Source organism: Siphateles boraxobius, unplaced genomic scaffold (genome assembly GCF_051911475.1).
Source record: "Siphateles boraxobius isolate OS27281-9 unplaced genomic scaffold, OSU_SipBor_1 6, whole genome shotgun sequence".
In the NCBI taxonomy this organism is placed as follows: Eukaryota; Metazoa; Chordata; class Actinopteri; order Cypriniformes; family Leuciscidae; genus Siphateles; species Siphateles boraxobius.
Window position 1 is genome coordinate 16,707,533 of NW_027509186.1, and position 22,795 is coordinate 16,730,327.

The 22,795-nt window shown below is 36.7% G+C and overlaps 1 protein-coding gene across 2 annotated transcripts; it reads right to left on the reverse strand.

Annotated features, from left to right (window-relative positions):
* Positions 1 to 41: 41 nt before the first annotated feature.
* Positions 42 to 21,830, reverse strand: LOC143715949 (uncharacterized). Of its 2 annotated transcripts, none has more exons than XM_077207882.1 (8): positions 21,542 to 21,830; positions 13,038 to 13,089; positions 12,580 to 12,624; positions 12,298 to 12,327; positions 11,175 to 11,258; positions 10,992 to 11,057; positions 7,913 to 7,955; positions 42 to 2,777 (listed from the first exon to the last, which is right to left on the reverse strand). In XM_077207882.1, exons 2-8 carry the CDS (start codon positions 13,078 to 13,080, stop codon positions 2,732 to 2,734), a joined length of 357 nt encoding a protein of 118 aa, XP_077063997.1. In that variant the 5' UTR covers positions 13,081 to 13,089; positions 21,542 to 21,830; the 3' UTR covers positions 42 to 2,731. The 2 variants fall into 2 exon arrangements, with proteins under 2 accessions (XP_077063997.1, XP_077063998.1); XM_077207883.1 differs by lacking the exon at positions 21,542 to 21,830 and adding an exon at positions 19,468 to 19,608.
* Positions 21,831 to 22,795: the final 965 nt, after the last annotated feature.

Sequence of the window (22,795 nt, forward strand, 5' to 3'; positions counted from 1 at the left end):
TTATACATATATAATCAAATCCTAAATCAAATACATAATAGTGCAGTTGAGAACAATAGTATTTATTTAAAATAAAAGTCTCATACAACAAATAGATGACAGGTTGTCTTATAAAATATATACAGCAATGGGCGTTAACATTTAAACTTCAGTAAATCACACAAATGACCATGAATAACAGTAATGGTTAGCAGAGGCCAAGTACTGGGAGTGTTTTGTACTACTACATTATCAAACTGCTTGTCAAATGTACTCCGAATGTCATACATATACCTTTTTTGCTGACAGAATACCTTACATAACATAAAAGAAAATAAGCGCTGATGTCAGAAACAGCCTCTATTGACAGGAAATACAATACAATCTCTTATGATTTTCCCTTCAAAGGCTGTCGACAGCCACTTTTAGAAGGGAAATCTACATCTGCACTTTCCACTCCATTTTTACATCAACTAAGAGAAACTAATAACAGAATTGAAATGAAAATCTATGCGATTTGAAGGTTATCTTGCATTGCTGATTCATAGAGTTACTTGAATGGGTGAATATCAAACATATCTTATTTTCTTTCTTTTTTCCTTTACAGAAGTATAAAGTCCCTTCACATGGAATAAAGCAACCTGCCCAAAAGAAAGTTGTTGGAGTTAATGAAGCCCAACAGTTTTAATACATCTATAAAAAAATAAAATAAAAAAAAGTATTTTAGATTTACTCAAAAGAGCTGAAATGCTTTATTTATTCATTTATTTAGTCTGTTTTTCCAATTCCAGTTATCTGAAATGCTATTCTCAGTAAGGACACATTTTAAGCAAATGATTTAACAGAATAGCTATGTATATATATATGTTGCAAATCTTGATTAATATTACAGACTAATGCCTTTATACACGCACACATGCATCAAAGTAACAACATCAAGCTGTCTGATGCATGCAATATTGGATTTCATTTAGATTTAAATAGAGAACCAGCAAGCACAAGAAAAATCTGGTAATCAAGAAAAAGAAATTAGAGCTAGAAAAGAAATGGAAACATTTTTTCGAGATCTGGGTTAGCAGCCCTCCTCAACACACAGATGCCGGGAGGGCAGACAGTTATTTAATAAAAGTGAAAGTTTTGTCATTATTTACTCACCATCACGTAATTCCAAATTCTGTTTAACGCGCGTATACTTATGTGGAACACACACAAAAAATGTTTTTGTCACAAAATGTTATTTTATGCCTATACCCAGACAGCAACATGTGAAATACACATGTACCAGATGTGGGTCGGGTCTGGGCTAACAATATGTTGCAGTCTGGGTATAGTAAAAGTCAAAGGGCTCCGGTGTTGTTTGGACCCCAAATGTTCTTCCAAATATCTTCTTTTGTGTTTGACAGAAGAAAGAAAGAAAGTCATACATACATTTTTGGGTGAACTAACCATTTAACAAGACGGTAAGAAAGTGCAGAAAAACATTCTCGTCTCAACAGACAGTGTTAAAGTGTGTGCTAGCCTGCCATCTTTGTGTAAATTCAGAATAAAGAGCTGAGACACTATGAGTCTTCAGACTCAATAAAAGGGCTTAAAAGAAAAAATGGAAGAAAAAATGATAGTGAGAGAGACAGAGAGAGGAAGATAAAAGTAAGTATCTCGCTATTGTGTCTTAGTTTAAATCAATGATGCTTTAAGACACGGTCGGGTCCAAATAGATCTGGGATTCAAATTCTAATTTAAACCTGAAAATTTACTTCAGCACTTTTTTGGTGCACTAATTTACTTTTCACTCATATTATTATGCTGATAATCTAATGATAAGGAAAATGCTAAACATTTCACTAGTAAACTTTTGGACGCCCATTGTACGAGGGCTGTGTGTCTTTCTGTATCCTGATTCGTCCAGCCATCGGATTGCCTCCATCCCCATTAAAGCTAACAGGATGAGACATTAATCTGCTACCCAGCATCCCAGAGCTATTTACAATCTGCAGTGCTTTAGAAGAGTTGTCCGCCGTGAAAGAAAGGAAAAAGAAAACAACATATTTAAAACATTAATTCACCGCTTGACAAGTGGGTGTTCAGAGCCGCTTTTCCAATCGCATTTCTCTCTCTGCTTCTTTCTCTATTTTGTCAAATAATCAGAGAGACGAAGACCAGCTTTATCACTTTAGCACACATGGGACGGCTAGCATCAGAATACTGGAAAGAAAAACGGGAGAATGTTTGCTTAAAGCTGCAGTTTATCTACCATTGGCTAGTCGAAAACAGATAGTCCTGCCCCAAACTCACGCCATTGGTTTAGCCAATGTTGTTGTGTCAGGGTGTTCAAATAAACAGAGCAACAGTGTTTGGTTATACTGTGTGAGGAAAACAACTATGAATGCATTAGTTTTTAAAAGAAAGTATTTAAAGATTGAAATATTACACACTTCACCTTTAAGAAAGGTTCTGAACTTGGTTTAAATAAAAAAATATATATATTGCAGGTGGAGAGGGAAAAGGTCCAAAGAGCTGTATTACACAGTCCAAGGACTTTCTCTGTGAGTGCAACATATGGCATATGTGCATGAACGCTACACGTTGTGCATTTAAAAACGATTCATAGAAAATTCATGATTGCAGCACACTCTCGTCTACTGACGTTATAGAATCTGCTATAGATATAGATACATTTGGATGAGAAATCACACGCTTGCAGCGCGTCCCTGAAAGGATCCAGTGGAGAGAGGAAATGAAAAGGCCCTGATGGTTAGACAGAAGCTTTCTGTCCTTGCTCTACTGGCACAGAGTAGACCCTAGAGAAACACACAGAGATGAGAACAGTCAGTTCACTATGGAGACATTGATTAAATCTTTAAGACTCGCTCAAGCTCTTTTATACCTTTCCCCTGAACATTTTTTTTCTATATTAAAACACATAATGAAATTAGAAACATTTTTAAAATGACAGAAATTGGATAAAAGCTTAATAAAAGAGGTATTTATTTTTAATGGGGCATGTCATGAGATTAGTCAAATATTATTCACTTTTTATAGGTAAATTTGATACTTTTGCTGACTGTAAATAGTACAAAATAAAAAGGTAAGTTAAGTTTCGGTTATCTGGCCTTTCCGTGCACACTTTCATTAAAAAAAAATATTCATTTGTGTTTCAAGTCTACTGGGTAAATGATGAGAGAATATACTGTCCCTGGACCCTTACAGAAAATAAGTACAATGTCATTAAGTATAGTTCAAGTTCAAGTATATTTTTAACCATACTTTATGTAGTAAGTATACTAATATAGTATACTTTACTTTACTAATATTTATACACTTTTTAGTGTATAAAATAATACTTTTAAGTCAACTTTAAATGTAACAGTTGTAAACTGAGAACACAACTAGTTTACAATTACATTTTTCATTTGTACTGCAACTGAACATATAGATGTACTGATAGTTTACTAGTCAAATACTTATAGCACAAGTCATGTGTCCATCTGTGTATATTCTAAGTTTAGCTTATCACTTCTGGTGGTTGAATTTAGGCTTCAAATTCATGAAAGTTGTGGTCATTTGTGAAGATTATTATGATGGACTAAATGTGTAAAAATCATTAACATTGTTGGTCGCAGGGCTTCCTTTCTGCAATAATCCAATAACCAATTGAAAAATACTATGGACCCTCTCCACATTTCTGGGTTTCCCAAAAACGGATATCATCATAGTTGGGTAAACGTCTATAGCAGTGAACGGGAGACGACAGCAGATATATTTTTTCTATTTGCATTTGCTCAAATAGCAAAAAAAAAAAAAAACTGCAATAGCGTTTCCATGACTTTCCAAAAGGGGGAAATAAACATGGAGAGATTGATTACGTTGGTTGGAAGAGAGAAAGATGTCAAATCACGCAGGAGCCTTATTTTGTTTTTTGTCATTTACTGCCAAGGTAATATAACACACTAAAGTGTAATAAACGTGTATTATTATTTTTTTATATATTAAAATTGTTTTGTGCCAAAACAACTCTTTAGCTCCGCCCACTCCCATGAAGCACCACAAATGACATATACAGTCTGTTTTGTGTGGCAAAAGTAATCATAATACAGTTCGTTCTGAATCCAATTTTCAAACATAAAAATATGATCTTTTTGAACTGGGAATGAAGTTTAAATGTTATCTCAAAATATATATAAAAAAAATGATTCCTGTTGATATGGCCCCTTTAAACATGGTTCAGACACACCAAGCTAAACATCTCCAATACCAATTCAATGTGTTAAGAAAGAAAGCATTGCGGTAGCACCAACAATGATTGGATAAATTTACACAGCCAGGCTGATATCGGTAAAGAATAGGGTCAGCTATGGGTCACATTTTACTCAAGGCAATACATATTATGTATATGTGAGCTTAATCCTGACTTTCGTTTCGAATAGAGAAACACACAGCTTACAGTTCAGGAGAAGGATGAATGGAGCTCTTTGTGACACATTCATGCTGTTCAAACACATGTGCGTACGCTTGCTCTCCTCAGGTAAATGCTGTTTAATTTACCTCAGTGATGAATTCGTTCACAGTTTGCCTGGCTTTATGAACTATATGGCAGGATGTTTTGCCCCGCAAGGCATTTCGGGGTGCTTTTATCGTTTTTTATTGAGTGTGCTTTCTGTGAACATGCTCAGAAAGGTTCAGTGTTGATCCACAGAGCCTGTGGTTGCTGTGTGATTAAGCCCCTTTCAGCCACCCTATCACTCAACACCGAAAAAAAAGAAGCCGTGGCTCAGCTAACTGCATTCCCCTGAGGTAACCTGTAATCCCGCAGAAGAATTTAACCTCAATAAAGAAAGAGAGAGTAAGAGCGGGTGAGAGAGAAAGAGAGAAAACAGAGGATCTTTAAACTTGCTGTTGGGAGGCAGGTGTCAGACAAACTCTGCTCCCTCCCAGCCTTCTCTCACATATCACCATACTCAGCAACTCACTGAAACTGATTACTTTGCAAAACAGGTAAGCATAGCAGCCAAATTCAGTTACACAACCCATCAGGACGACAGCGAAAGGCTACAAACTGGGGGACAGGACGTGAGAGAGAAAGAGAGAGAGATAGAGAGAGAAAAAAAATGCAGTTCTTTCCTTTTCTATACTTTGCAAAACAATTTCAGAGAGAGAGGGAGAAAATAAACAGTTTTATCTTTTAATCACCTAATTGATTTTGTCACCTTAAAGGGATAGTTGCCCACAAAATACAATTTGTTTTATCATTTACGCACCTTGATGTTGATCCAAACCTGTTTGAACTTTCATTGCAATTATGGACTATCGAATATGGAGTGAATATGAAGCTTTTAAGCTTCAAAAAGGATGCAAAGGCACTAATATATCATCATAAAAGTAGTACATGTGATTCATACTTGCATACTGTCAAGTAGGAACCTTGTTTGGATTGAATTCAAAATGAATTTAAACTAAATCCATAAAACGATCCCATGATGGGAACCCCTAAAGGTTCTATAAATGAAGCACCTCACCAGAACCCTTTAAGGTTCTATATAGAACCTTTTCTTCTAAGAGTGTACTCTTTTGATGTACTGTTTTCACATACTATATATCATAATTGGGCATATTTGTACATAGTCTTCGGAGGTCATAAGAAACAAACTGTAATTTAAGTCATTATTTACTGAAAGTCTTTTCCAGGATTAAGGCCTTGTCCCAAATGGAACCCTACAGCACAAAGTATACTTCGGCCACCTGCGGTACGGTCACTGTCCGTGTGATGTACTTTTCGTCCTCAAGAGGGTCCGAGGACATCCGCACACCCCGTCCGTGTGCAGCCCGTGTGCATACAACAGCACATGTACGAGTGACTTGAGTGCTTAAAAACAAAATCCACTGTGCTCACGTGCAGAACGCATCTTTCCACACTTACAGCCAAGGAAATATACTTAGAAAGGCTGGCGCGCTCAACTGTTTGCGAGACGGATAATGAATTATATATGCACAGGAAGGTGTGCTGAAGCAGGTTGGAAATAAACTTTGCTGGACAGTGGGTCCCCAGGAGTAGGGTTGAAGACCCTATATTTGTAGGCTGCGTCCGAAATCGCATACTCTCTTGAGTAGGTACTTATTTTGAATAAGTAATTACTTTACTACCGCTAAAAAGTATGTTATATATAGTATGAATCGGTGTAGTACGAAAGTAATCCAGACGTACTACATTTGTTATGTTGTCATTATCATGTGACCTACTAGCATCAGTTAAGTCGCGTCATCCCATTCACAAAACCTCTTCCGTGGCCTCATGGGATAGTAAAGTGTCTATTGAATGTGGACTTCAGAATCTCTCTGGAAGAAGTAGGTCATCTTGGTACATTTTGCCTACACTTTTATGAATTTGGACATACTTCTTTCAACACTCTGTTTTTCGACCTACTATTTAGTAGGGAAGTATGTGATTTTGGATGCAGCCTTGTGGACTTAACAGACACATGTACCGTTGTGAGTCTACAAGATCACAAGTGCACATGAGAACCAAAGCTGTTAACCTCAATGACAAAAATCGGTTGAGTCAGTGAGTTGAACCCAAGAATTGGATGAGTCCAATTTGTGACAGAATCATTCAGACTGATATTGTGAACTGAATTTTAATTCACGAATTGGATGAAGCACCAAGGAAAACTAATCTTCATTTTTGTAAACATAAGGGTGAGTACATGATGACAGAATTTTAATTTTTGGGTGAACTGTTTCTTTAAATGCACAGGGGACTGAATGTTTATGGCAGTGAGAAGCAGTGTATAAAATGTAGAGACTTTAAAATGGCATGAAATTTAACCATGAATGTATCATTTTGAGGGGGTCACTATATATGCAATGTAGGCTACAGATAAATAACATGTAATGTGTTATACTGCGGTATGGAAGTGTGGCAGTGTTTGTAAAAAAACACAACAATAACAATTCACTCTCTCTCTCTCTCTCTCTCTCTCTCTCTCTCTCTCTCTCTCTCTGTCTCTCTCTCTCTCTCTCTCTCTCTCTCTCTCTCAAAAACTGGTTTGAGAAGTTTTGTCACTGACTGTTTTTGTCTGATAGCATCATGACTAACAGACATGGAAAAAGTCAGTTTTCTTATTTTTTTTAAATGCAACTTTTCATTTTCAAATGTGGCCATGACATATTCCCACACTGTAAACTCTCACAGAGTTTAGCAGGTCATATCTTGTTCGTGTTAGTCAACGCCTGGCTTGTTTTCTGTCCTTTTTTCTTTTTTCTTTTTGTTTCAGGGACTTGTTTCTAACAGCTCAGGGCCTGAGGAGCGTTTGACAGATGGCTGGAAAGTAAAGTCATCGATGCACATGTACCAACCCGCTGCTAATGGTGGCCTATCCCTCCTGCATGCGTCCCTCTATTGTCTCACATACTGCTGTCGTCATGTGTTTAGTGGGTTACCAGGGATTCGGAGATCTGTTACCCATCGGACTGGTTGGACCACCCCAAAAGTTGACCGGGTGGAGCACTAAAGCAACCTTGTTAGTATAAGCACTGAAGTGTCACCCAAGATAAAGTGTCTAGTAAGCTAAAGGTGAAAAATGTTTTTTTTTTCACACATTTTCCAGTAAGTGCTGCCAAATCCTTCTTAGAACCATTAATAAGGGACCATGCGGAGCAACTAATAAACAAGCAATAGCAGTGCAAATAGCTTCAGCTACAATATTTTCCAAATTATTAGTGGGGTGAAGCAGATATTTCCAAACCTCTACACACAAAGGCATGCACAAATCCACACTGTATATGCGGGTAATAGTTTGTAGGGTGTACACACACATTTCTGTCAAATGGATTTTGCTATATTCAACCCAGCATGAGTCTTTAATAACATTTCTTCAATATTTGTCCGACGCACAGGTCATTCGAAAATTGCTTGCAAGCAAAGCTAAATCAGTCTTACCCCTGTTCTCGGTTTTGCAAGTAGCGTCTGAAGATGACAATAGCTGTGAAGATAAAAAAAATATATATATTTTAGTTTTTGCATTACAGGGCTTGCCATTGTTACATCATAAGTCTCCGAACCGAACAACCAATAACCTCTTAGGTTAAATGACTTTTGACAATAGGGCAATACTTTAGATATTAATTTACAGCATGTATCCCATAAAATGGATTTGCAATTTGCAATGTGATCTTATTAGTTGTAGGTATTGTATGCAAAGTATATTTATAGCACAAGTATCATACATTTGCATAGGCACTGAAATGTACTTTACTATCGAATTGACAGCATCTAAGGCCGTGTGTCCACCAAAGCGTTTTAGCCGGCTGAAAACGCTAGGCGCTCTGCTGAAAACGCCTAGCTGTGGGCGCTTGAGAGCGTTTTGGCAACGCTGCGTTTTTTCAGTTTAGACGATTCGTTGCTATGATACAGAATATTCGCAGCCCAGGTTACTTGTAACTGATTTCGTAGATAATTTGTTTCATACTAAAAATTTATTTTTCATCCATTTTTTCGGTTAGCTCTGCTGGTTGATGTTGTTGTACAGAAAGAATGTTGTGACAGTTGGTCGGTGTGATATTTGTCCCGCCCCTCCTCCACTGTGATTGGACGGCTGGGTAAAAAGTGACAGTGATGAGCGCAGCGTTTTACCCAAAGTTGAAAATTTTTCAACTCTCGGCGACCAGTAAAAAACGTCGGGCGCTCAGCATTTGAGCGTTAAATACACGCTCAGCGCCTCGCTACGCTCATGGCGTTTAAAAAACTTGGCGCTCCCATTGAAAACAATTGGAATTTTACGCCAGCTGCGTGAAAAAAAAACGCTTTGGTGGACACACGGCCTAAAACTGCATTTTTACATTTGAACTACAACAATGTTAATGGATCCTTTTGCATTTATAAAATATTAAATTAAATTAATTAATAGGTTTTGATTTAAATTGATTTAAATGTATTGAATGTTGTAACGTTAATTAATTGCATCACTAAAAATATCTATATAACAGTATATTGTGACTAAAATTATTATGTGCATATTATGTTTTATATTGCCATTTGCAAGTATTAAAATACATTAATTTAATGGCATTAATGAAATATGTTCAAATCTGTATATGTGTTTTATATTGTTAATAAGCAGGGCCCGTATTCCTAAAGAAACTAAGAATCCTTTTAGAAAACTCTTAATTTAGCTTAAAAACTTTTACGTAGGAGTCTTAGCTTAAGAGTGATTCGGGACCGATCTGAGAGCAACTCTGAGTAAGGAAAAGACAAAAACTTTTATCTTAGTGAGGAGGCGGGGCTGACCCCGTTGCTTGTTATTTTTTTATTTACCATACTGTTAATTTCCTATAAGGTATTTAATTGGATTAGAATGATAAAAATTGTTCCACTGTCTATTTAAGTGGTGGTTTGAATGTTGGTTTTAATGTAGCAAACATGGAATAAAAAACAAGAAGGACAAGAAAGCTCAACTCGACAGAGGAAAAGGGTTTACTGTGAGCCCAGTTAGTGGATCAACACAAGGCCATCCTTAAAGGAAAATCAGGCCGGGTGTCACAGCACAGAAGCAGACGTGGGAGCTTATAGCGGTTAATAATAGATTATTTACGGTTCATTCCCCCTCCTTGTACGGAAGCCTGCTATATTCATAAATGCATTTTTTGAGCCTGCAATGTGGGAATGTCCAGTGGAAACTAAATGAACTGCGACACAATAAGAGGTTCTGAAAGTGCTGTAATTGTTTGTGATCACTCTGCTTACAGAAGTTTGTGACAGACCCAAATCATCACTGCTGCGTTGATGCATTTTCCCAGCTGCCAAATATCTTAATGTACAGTAGTGATTTCATTTCTGGCACTATGCCATTCCTGCGCTGTGTCGGAGATGTTATTGTGTCTCTTATAAAATCGGTCACAAACATGATCCCTGCACGATCTAATCTATAGTGTCTTAGTAACTCACTGTCATCTATTGTCTGCAATGCATTTCTTCTCCCTTTTCGTCTTTCTGCCATTTTCTCCTCTGCTATAAAAAACTCTTAAGCCTCTTAAAAGTCCTCGTCCGTGCTCCTAACAATTTTGACCTTAAGACCTCTTTTAAGGGTTAAGATGCTTTCTGAATTACTTTTTTCTTTACTAGGATTTTTTCTTTAATTTTAGGAGTAAACGCCCACATTTCTAAGAATTTTCTTAGAATTTTGTCACTAGGAGCTACTCCTTGCATTAAGATTCTTTAGGAATACGGGCCCAGGTTTACAGAAGAGGTGAGGTTAGGGGTTTAAAATATATATTTTTTTTAATTTTATTTAACCTTTATTTAACCAGGTAAAGTCCCATTGAGTTACAGTAACTCTTCTCACAGGGAGTCCTGGCCAAGACAGCCGGCCAAAAAGTTTAAAAAATAAAAATAAAAGACAGGACAAAGGTTGCATTTTACACTACAAATCTCTATACACACTATATAAACTAACAAAACATTTTACCTACTTATATAGGCAAATACAAACAATACATACAATTTGAAGGGCACCTAGTTAAAAGCAATTACATTGTTCAGTCAGAGTGGATTTTAAAAGGCTTTTAAAAGTATTAATAGGTGGAAGTGCAGACATTTGGTGCATATGACAAGAAAGCTTTTGTATATACCTAATAGTAAAATTTACTAGGCCTATGCAATTTATATTTTGAAAATAAATAAAACATTCATATTTTTATGACCCTAACCCTAAATACTTTTACTTTATATGAGCTGTCATTATGGCCATATTGTACATTTCGGTGTACATCCAAACATACAAAAATCCACATGTAAATACCTATGAATACTAATGAGATAAAGCTGCCATTTGCTGGAAAGGAAGTACAGCTCATACATCTACAAGAATCAAACAGCTCAGATATTTCATGTAAAATTAATCTTTAACCACAACTTGTAATTATTTGAAGATTTTTACACACACTATTTGTGAAAGCTAATTGCATGACTTTATAGCACACTAGTCTTCTAGTAAATGCCTGTTTTAAAAGACCCAACCTACCTACAATACCCCCAATGGACAGAATTGTGACGCTAACTGCAGCTATGATGATTATCAAGGTTCCACCTACAAAAAGTAAAAATAAAAACAAGGAGGATTTACATTAAATTTGTGCACATATTCATTGATGCAAGTCTGAAATATGAATTAATCTATATAGAATAATTTGATGTTTTTTTCAACCTCCATCTTCCTCTCCTCTGGATTTATCTAATCCAAGACTTTCTTCATGACCTTCTGATTTAACAGAGCGACCCTCATTTCTCACTGAAAAAAAAGGGCAAACACAAGGATGATATTCATGGATTAACTGTTATCACATCAACAATGGTAACACAATTTTTTATGTTACTAATGAATGTGTTCAAATAGGGACCCATTACAGCTTTTTAAAGCGTCTTATTAAAGCTACTGTGAATGTTTTCTGTGCATCTAGTGGCACTAAATGGAAGTCCTAAAAAATATGATTGTTTTTAAGCTGGTTTCCCAAACATTTCATCATCTGTCGTTGGTCAGCCACATTCTTTTTATTCTGTTTACAGTGTTTATGGCTTTCCAAAGTCATATCTGTCACATACACTGTAAAAACAAAAAAAGTTGCTGCCTTAAATTTTTAAGTACAATCAACTTGGATGTTTAAGTCATTTCAACTTAAATTACATTAAACTGACTTAAAAATGAGTTCAATCTTGTATAACTTGTAAATAATTTTGAAAATTGCTTAACTTATTTTGATGAGTTAAAGCAATGCAAAAACACATGTTGGCATAACTTATTGCTCTTTACAGTGTAGTAGGGACATTTTTACAACAGTTTTAATAGTGGTGAGATAAAACGAATTCCAGATTTGCACCCATATGAGCAGAGAACTCAATGTATCTAGGCCACATCTCTGAGCCAATTCTTCTTGTTAATCACTGACATTTCTTTTGTCTTTTCTAGGAAATTAGCTGGGAAATGAATCACAATTCAGATCGTGGATCCCTTCATATCTCCTCCCACCCCTCCCATCTGCCTTTGGCCAGAGCTGGTGAGCAGGGCTTGCTTTAACAGCTCAGTAATTCTATCAGAGAGCAATCATTCTGCTGATGAAGACGGACAGCTCCTCGCACAGGAGAGCTGAATGAGACTGCCAACGTCCATTAAGGGGACGGACGGGAGCGGATGGAGCCGGGGCTATCAGCGGCGCTCTGCTGGGACACGCTAATTGATTGCTTTCAAGAATTAATGTGGCGGATGAGCTGTTCACGTCTTACAGTAACAACCAGTCTTCATGTTACATGTGTGACTGAAGAGGAATACCCACCTTCATGTATATTCCCATCACCATCCTCATCTGGGTAAATGAGATGAAGAATATAGAAAAACACATTAAAAATAAAACTGTAATGGTTATTTACCAAACTATATGTCATGGTTCATCCCCCAAAATAAGGAAAAAATATATATTATATTGCATTGAAAAAAAGCCTGTTTTTTTTAGCTTTGTGAAATATATTTCATGACATTGACCATTAAAGAATTACATGTCTTCAATTACATTAAATAATTAATTGTCAGAATTGTCAGAAAATATGAGAGGTCATACCGTCAGTTCCTGAAGAATTCCCTTCTGTGTCTTCTGATGTTGCAGCTGTTCATTCGAATACATAAATAAGAGGTTAGCGCTCACATGAACCTATAACCAATTATTATAAAGGTCACAACTGAGTGTCTTCAGAGGTTATTCCACTGCCAGATAGTGAAGGTGAAACAGCTGCATTGTGAAATGACTATTTTAACATATATATAAAGCATTTGTGTTTCGTATCTAAGAGACGGCTGTAAAAAAAAATGTGTTTTCAAGGAATTTTGGATGAAAAGTGTCTGCTAAATGGCGAGTAACAGGGGGATTGGTTCGCAAGCCTGTCACTGATACAGATACTTAAGACAGACATGAGAAGCAAAAGATGGATTGAGACCAAAAATAAACATCTGAATATAGGACAGAGAGTTTTTTGATCAAAGAAGTACAGAATAATGTATGCGTAGTTAAAATGAACTTACCTGAACCTTGAACAATCAAAAACAGAATCAGTAAACGCAGCATCTTCTTGTTCTAAGAAAAGAAAGGAAGGAAGAGGAAAAAAAATTAATCTACACATTAGAACACTACATCTAGACTTCTCAAAAACGTTGATACACAGTCAACCCTGTGAACCCGGCCTATGTGTAACCTAGATAAATTCACATAGAAAAACGTTCTTTAATCTCAAACAGATAAACAGTAATCTATTGCACCATGGGCATGCCATAGTTGAAAATATGTCGGTGTTAATAAACAACTACGAATATAATCAGTCTTGTGTGAAACTGACTAAATAGCCAGACTAAACAGTACAAATTCACCAGAAGTTAGTCTGTCGGTTTTATCTTATCAGGAATTTACTTAGGGCTAACTCATGCTTCATGATTTTGTGAACTTTGTGGTCCGGTGTGCAATTGTGAATGCAACATTTTTTGACGTGGAATTTCCGAAACACGCTCAAAGCATTTGACCAATCTTAACACATGGTCCAGCTGACCAATCAGCACAGTGCACTTTTCCGAAGGAGGAGCTTCATAGAGACAGGAACTAAACAGAGTGTAACCGACAGAATGGGAAGAGAGGTGCTGCAACAATGTCTAAATATGTTTTAATTCGTTTAATTCGTTTAATTCGTTTTTTGAATATTCAAGGATGAAAACCTAGTAGACCCAAAAAACGAAAGTGTATTGAGTGTACGAAATATTGCAACAGACCGACAACACTTGGGAAATGGAGAGATCAAAATGGTCAGACACTGGAGCTGAAAATACTTATGATCTTGTGAAGTCGAACCAGAACAACTACACAACATTCACGGAGTCTTAAACTTAAATTGGAGCCAAGCAGAAGTTGAGACATTTTACTAGAAATGTAAAGAAATTTACCCCCACTTTTTCTGTAACAGTAAGAAGTGATTCATTTCAGACTTGCATGTGGTTTATGAACCTGTCTCACACCTTTATGATTTAACAGCCTTCATTGTGAAACCACATGACAAGCTGCCAAATGACTTTAATAAATACAACTAAAACACAAATAGACATGTACAGAAGGAGGAACATAGCCAATTATGTTATCAAGACTTTACTTCCGCATGGTACCTTTCCCAGAACGGCCTGATGATTATAATCTAGGCAGATGTTTAACACACACAGCTGGCCGAGTGCAGCTTCCGCTGGCTGTTCCTCTTAACAATTACACCTATTTATTTTAGTACCCACTTATGGACTAGGAAATGGGAATTAGCCTGGGAATGACCTTTTCCTGAGTTCTATTTAAAATGGTTAAATATAGCAAAGGCTTATGCCATACAATCCAATAAGTGCTATAGTGCCCTAGGTCCAAATTCCCCTTCTGTGGCCTGCATATCAATCTAACAAGCCTCTACTCTTCATCCAGATATTGTTATTGGTGCCCATTGTGTTGGGCTTCCACTTCCTGCTGCTTTGACAATAACTGGGATCTCCATGCAGGGAAGTGACACCAGGACTTTATACACCTGCTTTCTCCATTCACATTCTACTACCCCAACTGGACGTCCACTTTGTATGGTTTCCCTAGCTGAGCAAAGCTTGTAACTATATATTTTAAAAACAATAGGCCTATAATTTATAATTTCATCAAAGTCATATTTTTGCTGACACAAAAGCAGTAAGTGATTTTGAATGAATGAACAATCTCAAATAGAACAGGTAAAATTAGACAACGACAACATGAAATGAACTCAAACAGTTGAACAGATATTACAAATATCCATATGAGTGCGGCCCTTTTAGGATGAACTGGATGAACTGATTAACTTTGGATTTTCTGACAGATATGAGAGGGAGGCATTTAGGCGTGCACGTTTTATTATTCCCTTTATTCCCAGATATTAAAATCATTAATAGCGTTAATATAACATTGTACATTAAATGTATTCTCAAGAATAAAATATATTTCTATAGAAACTTATAAAAACATATTTTTCCATGACTTACCTAGTCATTTAATTTACAAGGTGTGTATATTTAAAAAATAATTGCAATTTAACGCAAGAATTTAACCTCATCAGTTCTTGCTGAAGCTCAAACTTGCTGCGTAACATGAGAATGAACCTCATTGGTTCTCATACATCAAGCAAGCATGCTTGAGCTTCTGTTTACCATATCTGACGTGGCGCTGATAAATGTTTATATATGAATAAAAGTGTAAAGGAAACCTGTTCATCTTATAAAGCGATTGAGTTTCATCAGAAAATTGTATTAACTTTTGAAGCAACAAAGTGGCATGTGCATGGATGGTCAATTGGGGGACAGAAATCTCTTCAATCCGCGGATTAAAAAACAGTATAAAAGTAGCCCAATTCCATGGGAAAACCGCGGACTTGGCACGGCTGGGTAAAAAGAAGTTTGACATAACCATTTCAGTGGTATATAGCGAATATCCCGACATACATACATACATTACACTGCTGAGAGCGGCGTATAGATGAATATATAAATATGAGCTGTGGACTTTCCTCTCAATAAACAAAAATGCCAGATAGTTTGCTTTAGCAAGCAGTTTTAAACTATCGGAACAAACTATAAACAAACTTAGTTTTGGCCTGATTTTATTAAAAATGATGTCACATCAGTTAATTCTTAGATTTCACTTGAAGTATCAGGGCCTTTACTGCCCAACAGAGATAAGTTGTGTTTTGGTGACGTGTGAACTTGCCAATAAAAGAAAAATACTGAAAAATTAGCTTTGTTTATCCAACAACCCGTGAATACTTAGAACTGTGCTGAGCGGAGAGTTTGCTTTGACCTTAACAAAGCTATATTTGATAGTCTAATTAGTAAATTATCATAATGGTAACAGCAGCAGAACCCAGCCTGGAACACTTTGTCCTAATTACATTGCCATGTCTTCAACTGTGGCTTACATGTCTTAAATGTGTCCAAAATTATTAATAAGTGAAAATTAAAGAAGTATCGTGGTAGTGATATCAGTATGTCAGTCTTAATGATAGGCTGTCTTGGCAAACTCATCCTTAAGGGACTGCAGTATCTGTGCGGCAGGCAGAAAGAAAAACAGGCTGGCTCCGTAAAGAGAGAGAGATTGCGGTGGCTTAACTCGTCTTATAATTTGGAATTTCCATGCTCAATTCAGGTCGTCACGGCAAGAGAGATTCTCTCAATTAAGCTGTTAATCAGAAGATGTGGGACTGGTTGTCAGAGCAAGCACAATCCAAGCTTGTAAAAATGTGACAGCAAATCTCCCATCAACAGTAACCTACAGCCGCCTGAAACCCCCTCAGACCTTCTCCCTAAATTCCAATTTCGTGAGCCCTGCTGCCTCGGAGAAATAATAAGCTGAACCAATTTGAAAATATTTATCAGTGCAGTCCAACGCCTGCGAGTTGACAGTCCTCCTGAAGCTTGTGTTGCTGAACAATTGACTAATATATTGGTGTGTATTTGAATTCAAATTGAATTTGGTTTATTCTCCAGTTTTTGCACTTGTTTTGCCTCCACCTAATTTGTGCTCTATCATTAATACACGTAGCCCTGTGAAAGAGGCCCGACATGAGCCTGCAGCAAAACCACCAATGAAAAACCTCTTTCATACCTCATAAAATCGTAAATCAACAACAGCAAAGTATATCAGGATTATTTTTACTTTTTTGCCTCATCCTACAATGTGTGATTTCTGCGTCTTCCATTGTTCACACGAACAGGTTGAGCTGATGGTGGTGTGTCAATGTTGAAAGCAATGGGAAATCAGTCTACAAATGACAGAAGTAGATTAATTTTCAATTAAAATTTCTGATTATAGACTGTGAAGCTAGACTTTTTTGGGGAATAACATGCACAAAAGGAGAAGGGACATGTATTAAGATGGTTAATAGGGTAAGCTGATTCATATAGACTTTAGGCAGATTAGGCAACGGTTGAAAAAAAAGAAGATATGAGATTATTCTGTGCAGCACAAAAATAATCAGGAACAGGAGCAAATAAACTGATGACTAAGGAATCGCCAATCTTGCGCCAATCTTATGGAAACTAATTTTGTCGAATTGTTTTCTTAGTCTGAGTAACAAACAGTCATCTATGTCTCAAACATACCTAGACAAGAAGCATTAACAACTTCCAGTTAAATCAGTAAGTACATGTATAATGTCATAATTGCATGTAGCATTTCGCACAAATTTTATAATAGTATAGTACACTGTGTCCAAACCAGATTTGACTATAAGAGTTTATGACTGATATGGGTGAGTAGGACAAAAACTCCTATTGCATGTGAAAGTGAACATTAAAAAAAATGATTGTAATAAACTCAAAACTGTGTAAGAGGCTGATTTTTTTCCAGTCATTGGCCCCCTAAATCAAATTATTTTTAACTGAACATATTGTAGCTTTATTCCCCATTATGCCAGTTCACAAAGTGTGAAAACTGTTCTGCCAGGTTTTTTTCCCCCTATATTTCACAGTTCTACATCTGGCTTAGTGGCACATGTGACATGTGGCATCAATGATTCTAAACATAGACAACCGTCTCCTGATATACAGTTCCTCCGTTCCATCACCGTGTGTGAACCAAAACCTCAAAATGCCACAGAGTTAAACTTTATAGATATGATCCGGGCAAATGTTTAAATTAGCCCTGGACTGAAAGTGAAAGACTTGTGGGATAGTAAAAACAAAGTTTATATAAGACACACAAACAAATGTTTCACAGGTGTGATCGCAAAAGCTGAAAAACAAAAGGCTGAATTCCTGCTTGGGTACTTTCTTAAAATGGTCCATGAGAAAGACATTCAATGAAAGCACAGATCAAGACAAAAACTTACAACAGAAGTTAAAAAAGGTGTAAATGACAATTTTGATAGTTTTCGCATTAGATTTAAAGGAATAATTCAACTAATAAAAATCCTCTCATTTATTCAACCCTTCGAGTTTTATTTTTTTTCTCTGTAGACACAAACAGAAATTGTGAAGACTGTGCTGGTTTTCCATTTCATTTGAATGAGGACTGAAACATATCAAAGGCACTATTACAATAACATAAAAGTAGTCCATACGACTCTTCTGCTATAAGTTTTCTGAAGTGATCATCCTGTAGTCCCCATTCACAGGCATGGCATGAAAAAGAGTGATCAGCACAATATTCAAAGTGCTTTCCTTTTACATTTCACAAAGGAACGAAAGGTTCCGTGAAATGGCGTGAGGTTAAGTAAATGGTAGCAGAATACTTATTTTAAGGCAAACTATTCCTTTATTTATTTTTTTAGCCATGACAGGGTTGACTTGTTACCAAAGAGCAACAATGATTATAGACAGGACCTACAGTACAATAGTATATTGTACTGTAGGTCCTGTCTATCATCATTGTTGTTCTTTAGGGACATCAAACATTCATCAAAGGGTTACAGAGAAAAGCAGCACATAAAAACACAGCCTCAGACGCAAACCTAACCACAGCAACCGGCCACATGGAGCTCATGCAATAAGTATATGATTATGATTACATAAGGTTTGTGTTAAACAGTAATTTGCTGACGGAGGTCTGGGTAAAAAAGACAGACAAGATACGCACGCACACAAAAAAACCCCAAAAATATTTGAGTATGAGACGGCTCAGGAACTGGGGAATCTGTAGAAGGGAAATTTGCTGAAAAATTCAGTATGTCAAAAAGAAACCACAGATTTGGCGAGTAGCGCTTTGAAATTATCTTTAAGTGTGACGTGATATAGGCCGCCTGTTGGCATGGAACTCAAAACCCTTAAAACTCAACCGATAATGTTCACAAACATGACAGGTTAAAGAGCGTTCTTTAGTGCAATCAAAACATGTTGCACAATCTTCCTTCAGTATCTGAAAGCTAACATGACTGTGCAAACAGTCAAATGTTTGGTCACTTTAGAAAAAAAGTCTAGCAAGTCTGCATACAAGGTTTTTCTCCGCACTGTGCTCTGCTAGACCACAGCTAACCTTATTTGCAGAGACGCAACCGTTGCATTTACAAAAAATAAGCTAGCAAATTTGGAGGATGAATCATGAGAATGAGCTTTTGAGACAGAAATCTCCATTATAGTTGTAATGCAATGCACACTTTTTAATGGTTATGAGTATGAAAACCGCAATGGTAAGGTAGTAATTTTAATATTAATGAGTTTTTTATATATATCCACCATAATCTGGAAAAAGTACCCTGACAAAGTTTTGAAAAAAACTGACATTACATAGGAGGAAACATCTGTACTTTTAGTTGTTATTTTCAGTATCTGCACTGCCATTGACCATATGGCTTTCACGATTCAATATCACTAGTGAAACATCCAACAGCCAATGAAAGACTGCAACTACTATAAATGGTAGAAAGGTTTCTTCTCAGGCATAACATTTTGATAATAAAACAAAGTTTAATTACAAACTCACCACTTCCGTGGCCCCTTTCGCACGGAATAGGACAGGAAGCTGAGCTGACTGAAGCTGTGATCTGTCCTCAGAGCAACAGAATCATTCTGTGAACCCTAAACACTGCGCTATGCGTGTCATCTTACTCGTGCAAGAAAAACTGTCTACACAAGTGGTTTCTCATCCGATTTGACTGCAAGACATTTCTGAAGCTCAACATATATGTTTTCTGGTACTTATGCTGTAATGATAATACAAAAGATTTTTGTTTTCAACCTTTTTTTTCGAATAAACACAGAAATGTCAAGTAATTATCTGTGATTAAACTTTCGATCCCAGAGGTTTTAAGATGGAAGAGGGAAGAACCTTAATCGGGCTACAGTTGCCCTCATCGGTTTGTGCATGTCATCCTTAGACGTGTTATGTGGATTTGATCATGTAAATATTTGATTATACAGTGTGTCATGAAAACTTGGACACACAGGTGAAGACTGTATTTCGACCACGCAACTCATTTGTAAACTTATTTGGTACGTTTTGTACCAAATGCCACGAAACCAGATCACTTCCATTATAATCTGTGGTGTATATAACTAAGATTTTTCAGCGCGCCATTACAACAAAGTATTGTTTACAATAATAACAACAATAGAAATGTCAAATCTTGAAGTGTCAATCAATCTAATTGTTCGATTTTAAATAACAACGAGCAAAATGAGCGGTCAGCTTTTATGCCATGTTGTAATTACGTAATTACAAGAACTTGTAAAAAGTGTTCACATCCTGATAGAACTCGTAATTACAGCTTGTAAGCTGGGAATTTTCTGAGAGCTCCTATTTGTACCACCTGACCACTGCACATAATTTAGGCTTTAATATGTTGACATAGAAAGGCCTAATTTCCAGTCCGAGGACGTGAACAGCTCTGAGTATGTTAGGTGTTGAGATGTGTTCACGCCATGTTGTAATTACCGAACCGATTCTGAACTGTAAAGTCTTCACGAGTCTTCACGTGCTTGTAGAACTTGTTTTCAGAAAATTACGAGTTTACACGTTGTAATTACAACATCTTGTACCATGTGGCCACTGTACCACCTGACCACTGCAGATTTAACGTGTGTTTGCTGTGCGGACCGATCGGCGAATTAAATCAAAGTATTGCAAGAGCGATTCGAAAGCATACGGAGCTTTACTTTCGGTATTTATGACATGGCGTGAATGCAGCGTTGTCACCTCGAAATTACGGTAATTACGACCTGTACAGCACTAGTTTCAGATTGGAGCTCATGCTTATATCCGAAAAGCGTGCTAAAAGTTGACAGTTTCATTGTTTTGACCCCTTTAAACAAGAGCAGTCCGCAATTTACATCCCAACCACACACATGCTATTTAGGCTACAGAGAATTTAAAGGGGAAAAAATTTGTTTGTTTTTTTTAAAAGAGGATGCAACTGTTCCTGTTTTGTAGATGACATGAATCCCCATTCTTGTTGTTTTTCATAGATCCATAATTTATTAGTCTTTGACACCCAAATCCATGCAATATGCAAAACGCAAGTTAAAAACAAGACTGGTTAGCTGATACTGACCTGCATGTTTGATGCAATTGTTTGGAAACGGAAAACAAGAGGCAACATGTTCTGTTTACAGTCACAGAGGCCACTGCCTTAATTGATGACTGTCAGCAATGTGACGTCTGACTAATTTTAACTGAGACTTGTGAACAAAGATGTCTTTCTTTGAGCCATCATGTCGCCTGATTACCCTTTAATATATAACCTGGTGTGTGATGAGTTATGCTGTGCTTTGAGCACCTGCAGGTTTCTGCAAACTATCCTACAAATGAATCTGCAGTATAAACATGCTCTCAAAACAATTAAGCCTTGCAGCTTGCTGCAATTTCATTTACTCTGTATTGCTTATCATAGAAGTGTGCATTTTAAAAAGAATCATTTTCATTAAAGATATACCGCTTTTTCATATTCCCATAGCTAACCTAAATGTTTTATCAAAGAGAAATGAAAACCCCTCCTTACTTTGCAGTCATGCACTCCTCCAGTGCTTTTAGAATCAGTGAAGAAAAAAGTCCCACTCACCAAATTTTGGTCCACTGCTGGTATCGTTCACATGCGCTTATGACTGACTCTATGAGCTCCTTTGTCAACCTTCCTGCAGAATGGGAACTTCCTGACTGTCTTAACAGTGTGCGTTTGACAGGGCTGTGATGTGAATGTCTCATTGGCTGACGTTCCTCATGAAACCTGACACCTGCACAAGTTTCACCTACACCATACTGACTGGATTCGTACAGAGTGTACTATTGACATTTATGGATAGGCCTTTTTTGTATCATATATCAGTTTAAATTCTGGTTCTCCCTCACTCAGTCAGCATTTTCACATGAATGATTTATATAGGATAGTTGTAAATGCTAGGGGGAAAGATTCCATGAATCTCAAATGAAAAGGAATTGATGTTTCGGGAGTGTTGTACTTTTGTATGAATTACATGTTTGACAAGAACTAGGATTGGCTGGCCCCCTCAGGTGCTGAATATCATGATGAATATCACAATGACTTACTTCTATAGATCTTTCATCTGCTCAAAATCATTTTCGGGGGAACATGCCACTATCTTTAGCACATTGTTTTACATTTTCTTCTGTACAAGATCCAGCAAGATCCGATCTGGCTGCAAGAGGGAAGTGAAGTTATTTTGATTAACCCTCGTGCACTGTTCGATTTCTGGGTACGGCCTTGATGGATTGGGTCAAATTGACCCTAATTGGATTCAATGCAATTCCCCAAAAACTATGAAAAAACAACAACATACAATCAGATAAAAACAATTAAATTTTAATATCAATACCTTTCACACATCACAAAGAATAAATATCTGAATGTATGATTTATAAAAATGTTTTTAACCACCTTTTTTAAGTCTGTCCCTCCCCCACACCTGTGGGACATTTGCGATTGGACATTTATAACTGTAATATCTAAGTGTACATCTAAAGTAATTTTGACAAATATATCATTTGGAAGCTTTCTGACTCTAGTTTTCATATTTTGTGACTGTTCTTCAAAAGAAATGACTTGAATTGAATTCAAATAAATGTTTAACATTACTGCCCAAAGTACTTCTGAATAGGATGTCTACTTCATAAATATTTAGAAAATTATAGAAATATATGGTTCAGATCACTCAAACCATACATGAAAATCAAAGAGTCCTTATATGTAGTGGAGCCTGAATGTCATCTGGAAAAGTTTGGAACGTAACCCAAAAAAACTTACTTAAATGTTCATTTCTTGAGATAACCTAAAATTTGGCACAGAACTTGTTCAGAT

Coding starts and splice junctions, on each gene's coding strand:
- LOC143715949 (XM_077207882.1), bottom strand. CDS start 13,080: ATGCTGCGTTTACTGATTCTGTTTTTGATTGTTCAAGGTTCAG. Junction 7,956..10,991: donor GTCCATTGGGGGTATTGTAG/GTAGGTTGGGTC, acceptor TTATCTTCACAG/CTATTGTCATCTTCAGACGC. Junction 2,778..7,912: donor TTGCAAAACCGAGAACAGGG/GTAAGACTGATT, acceptor GTGTTTCTCTAG/GGTCTACTCTGTGCCAGTAG.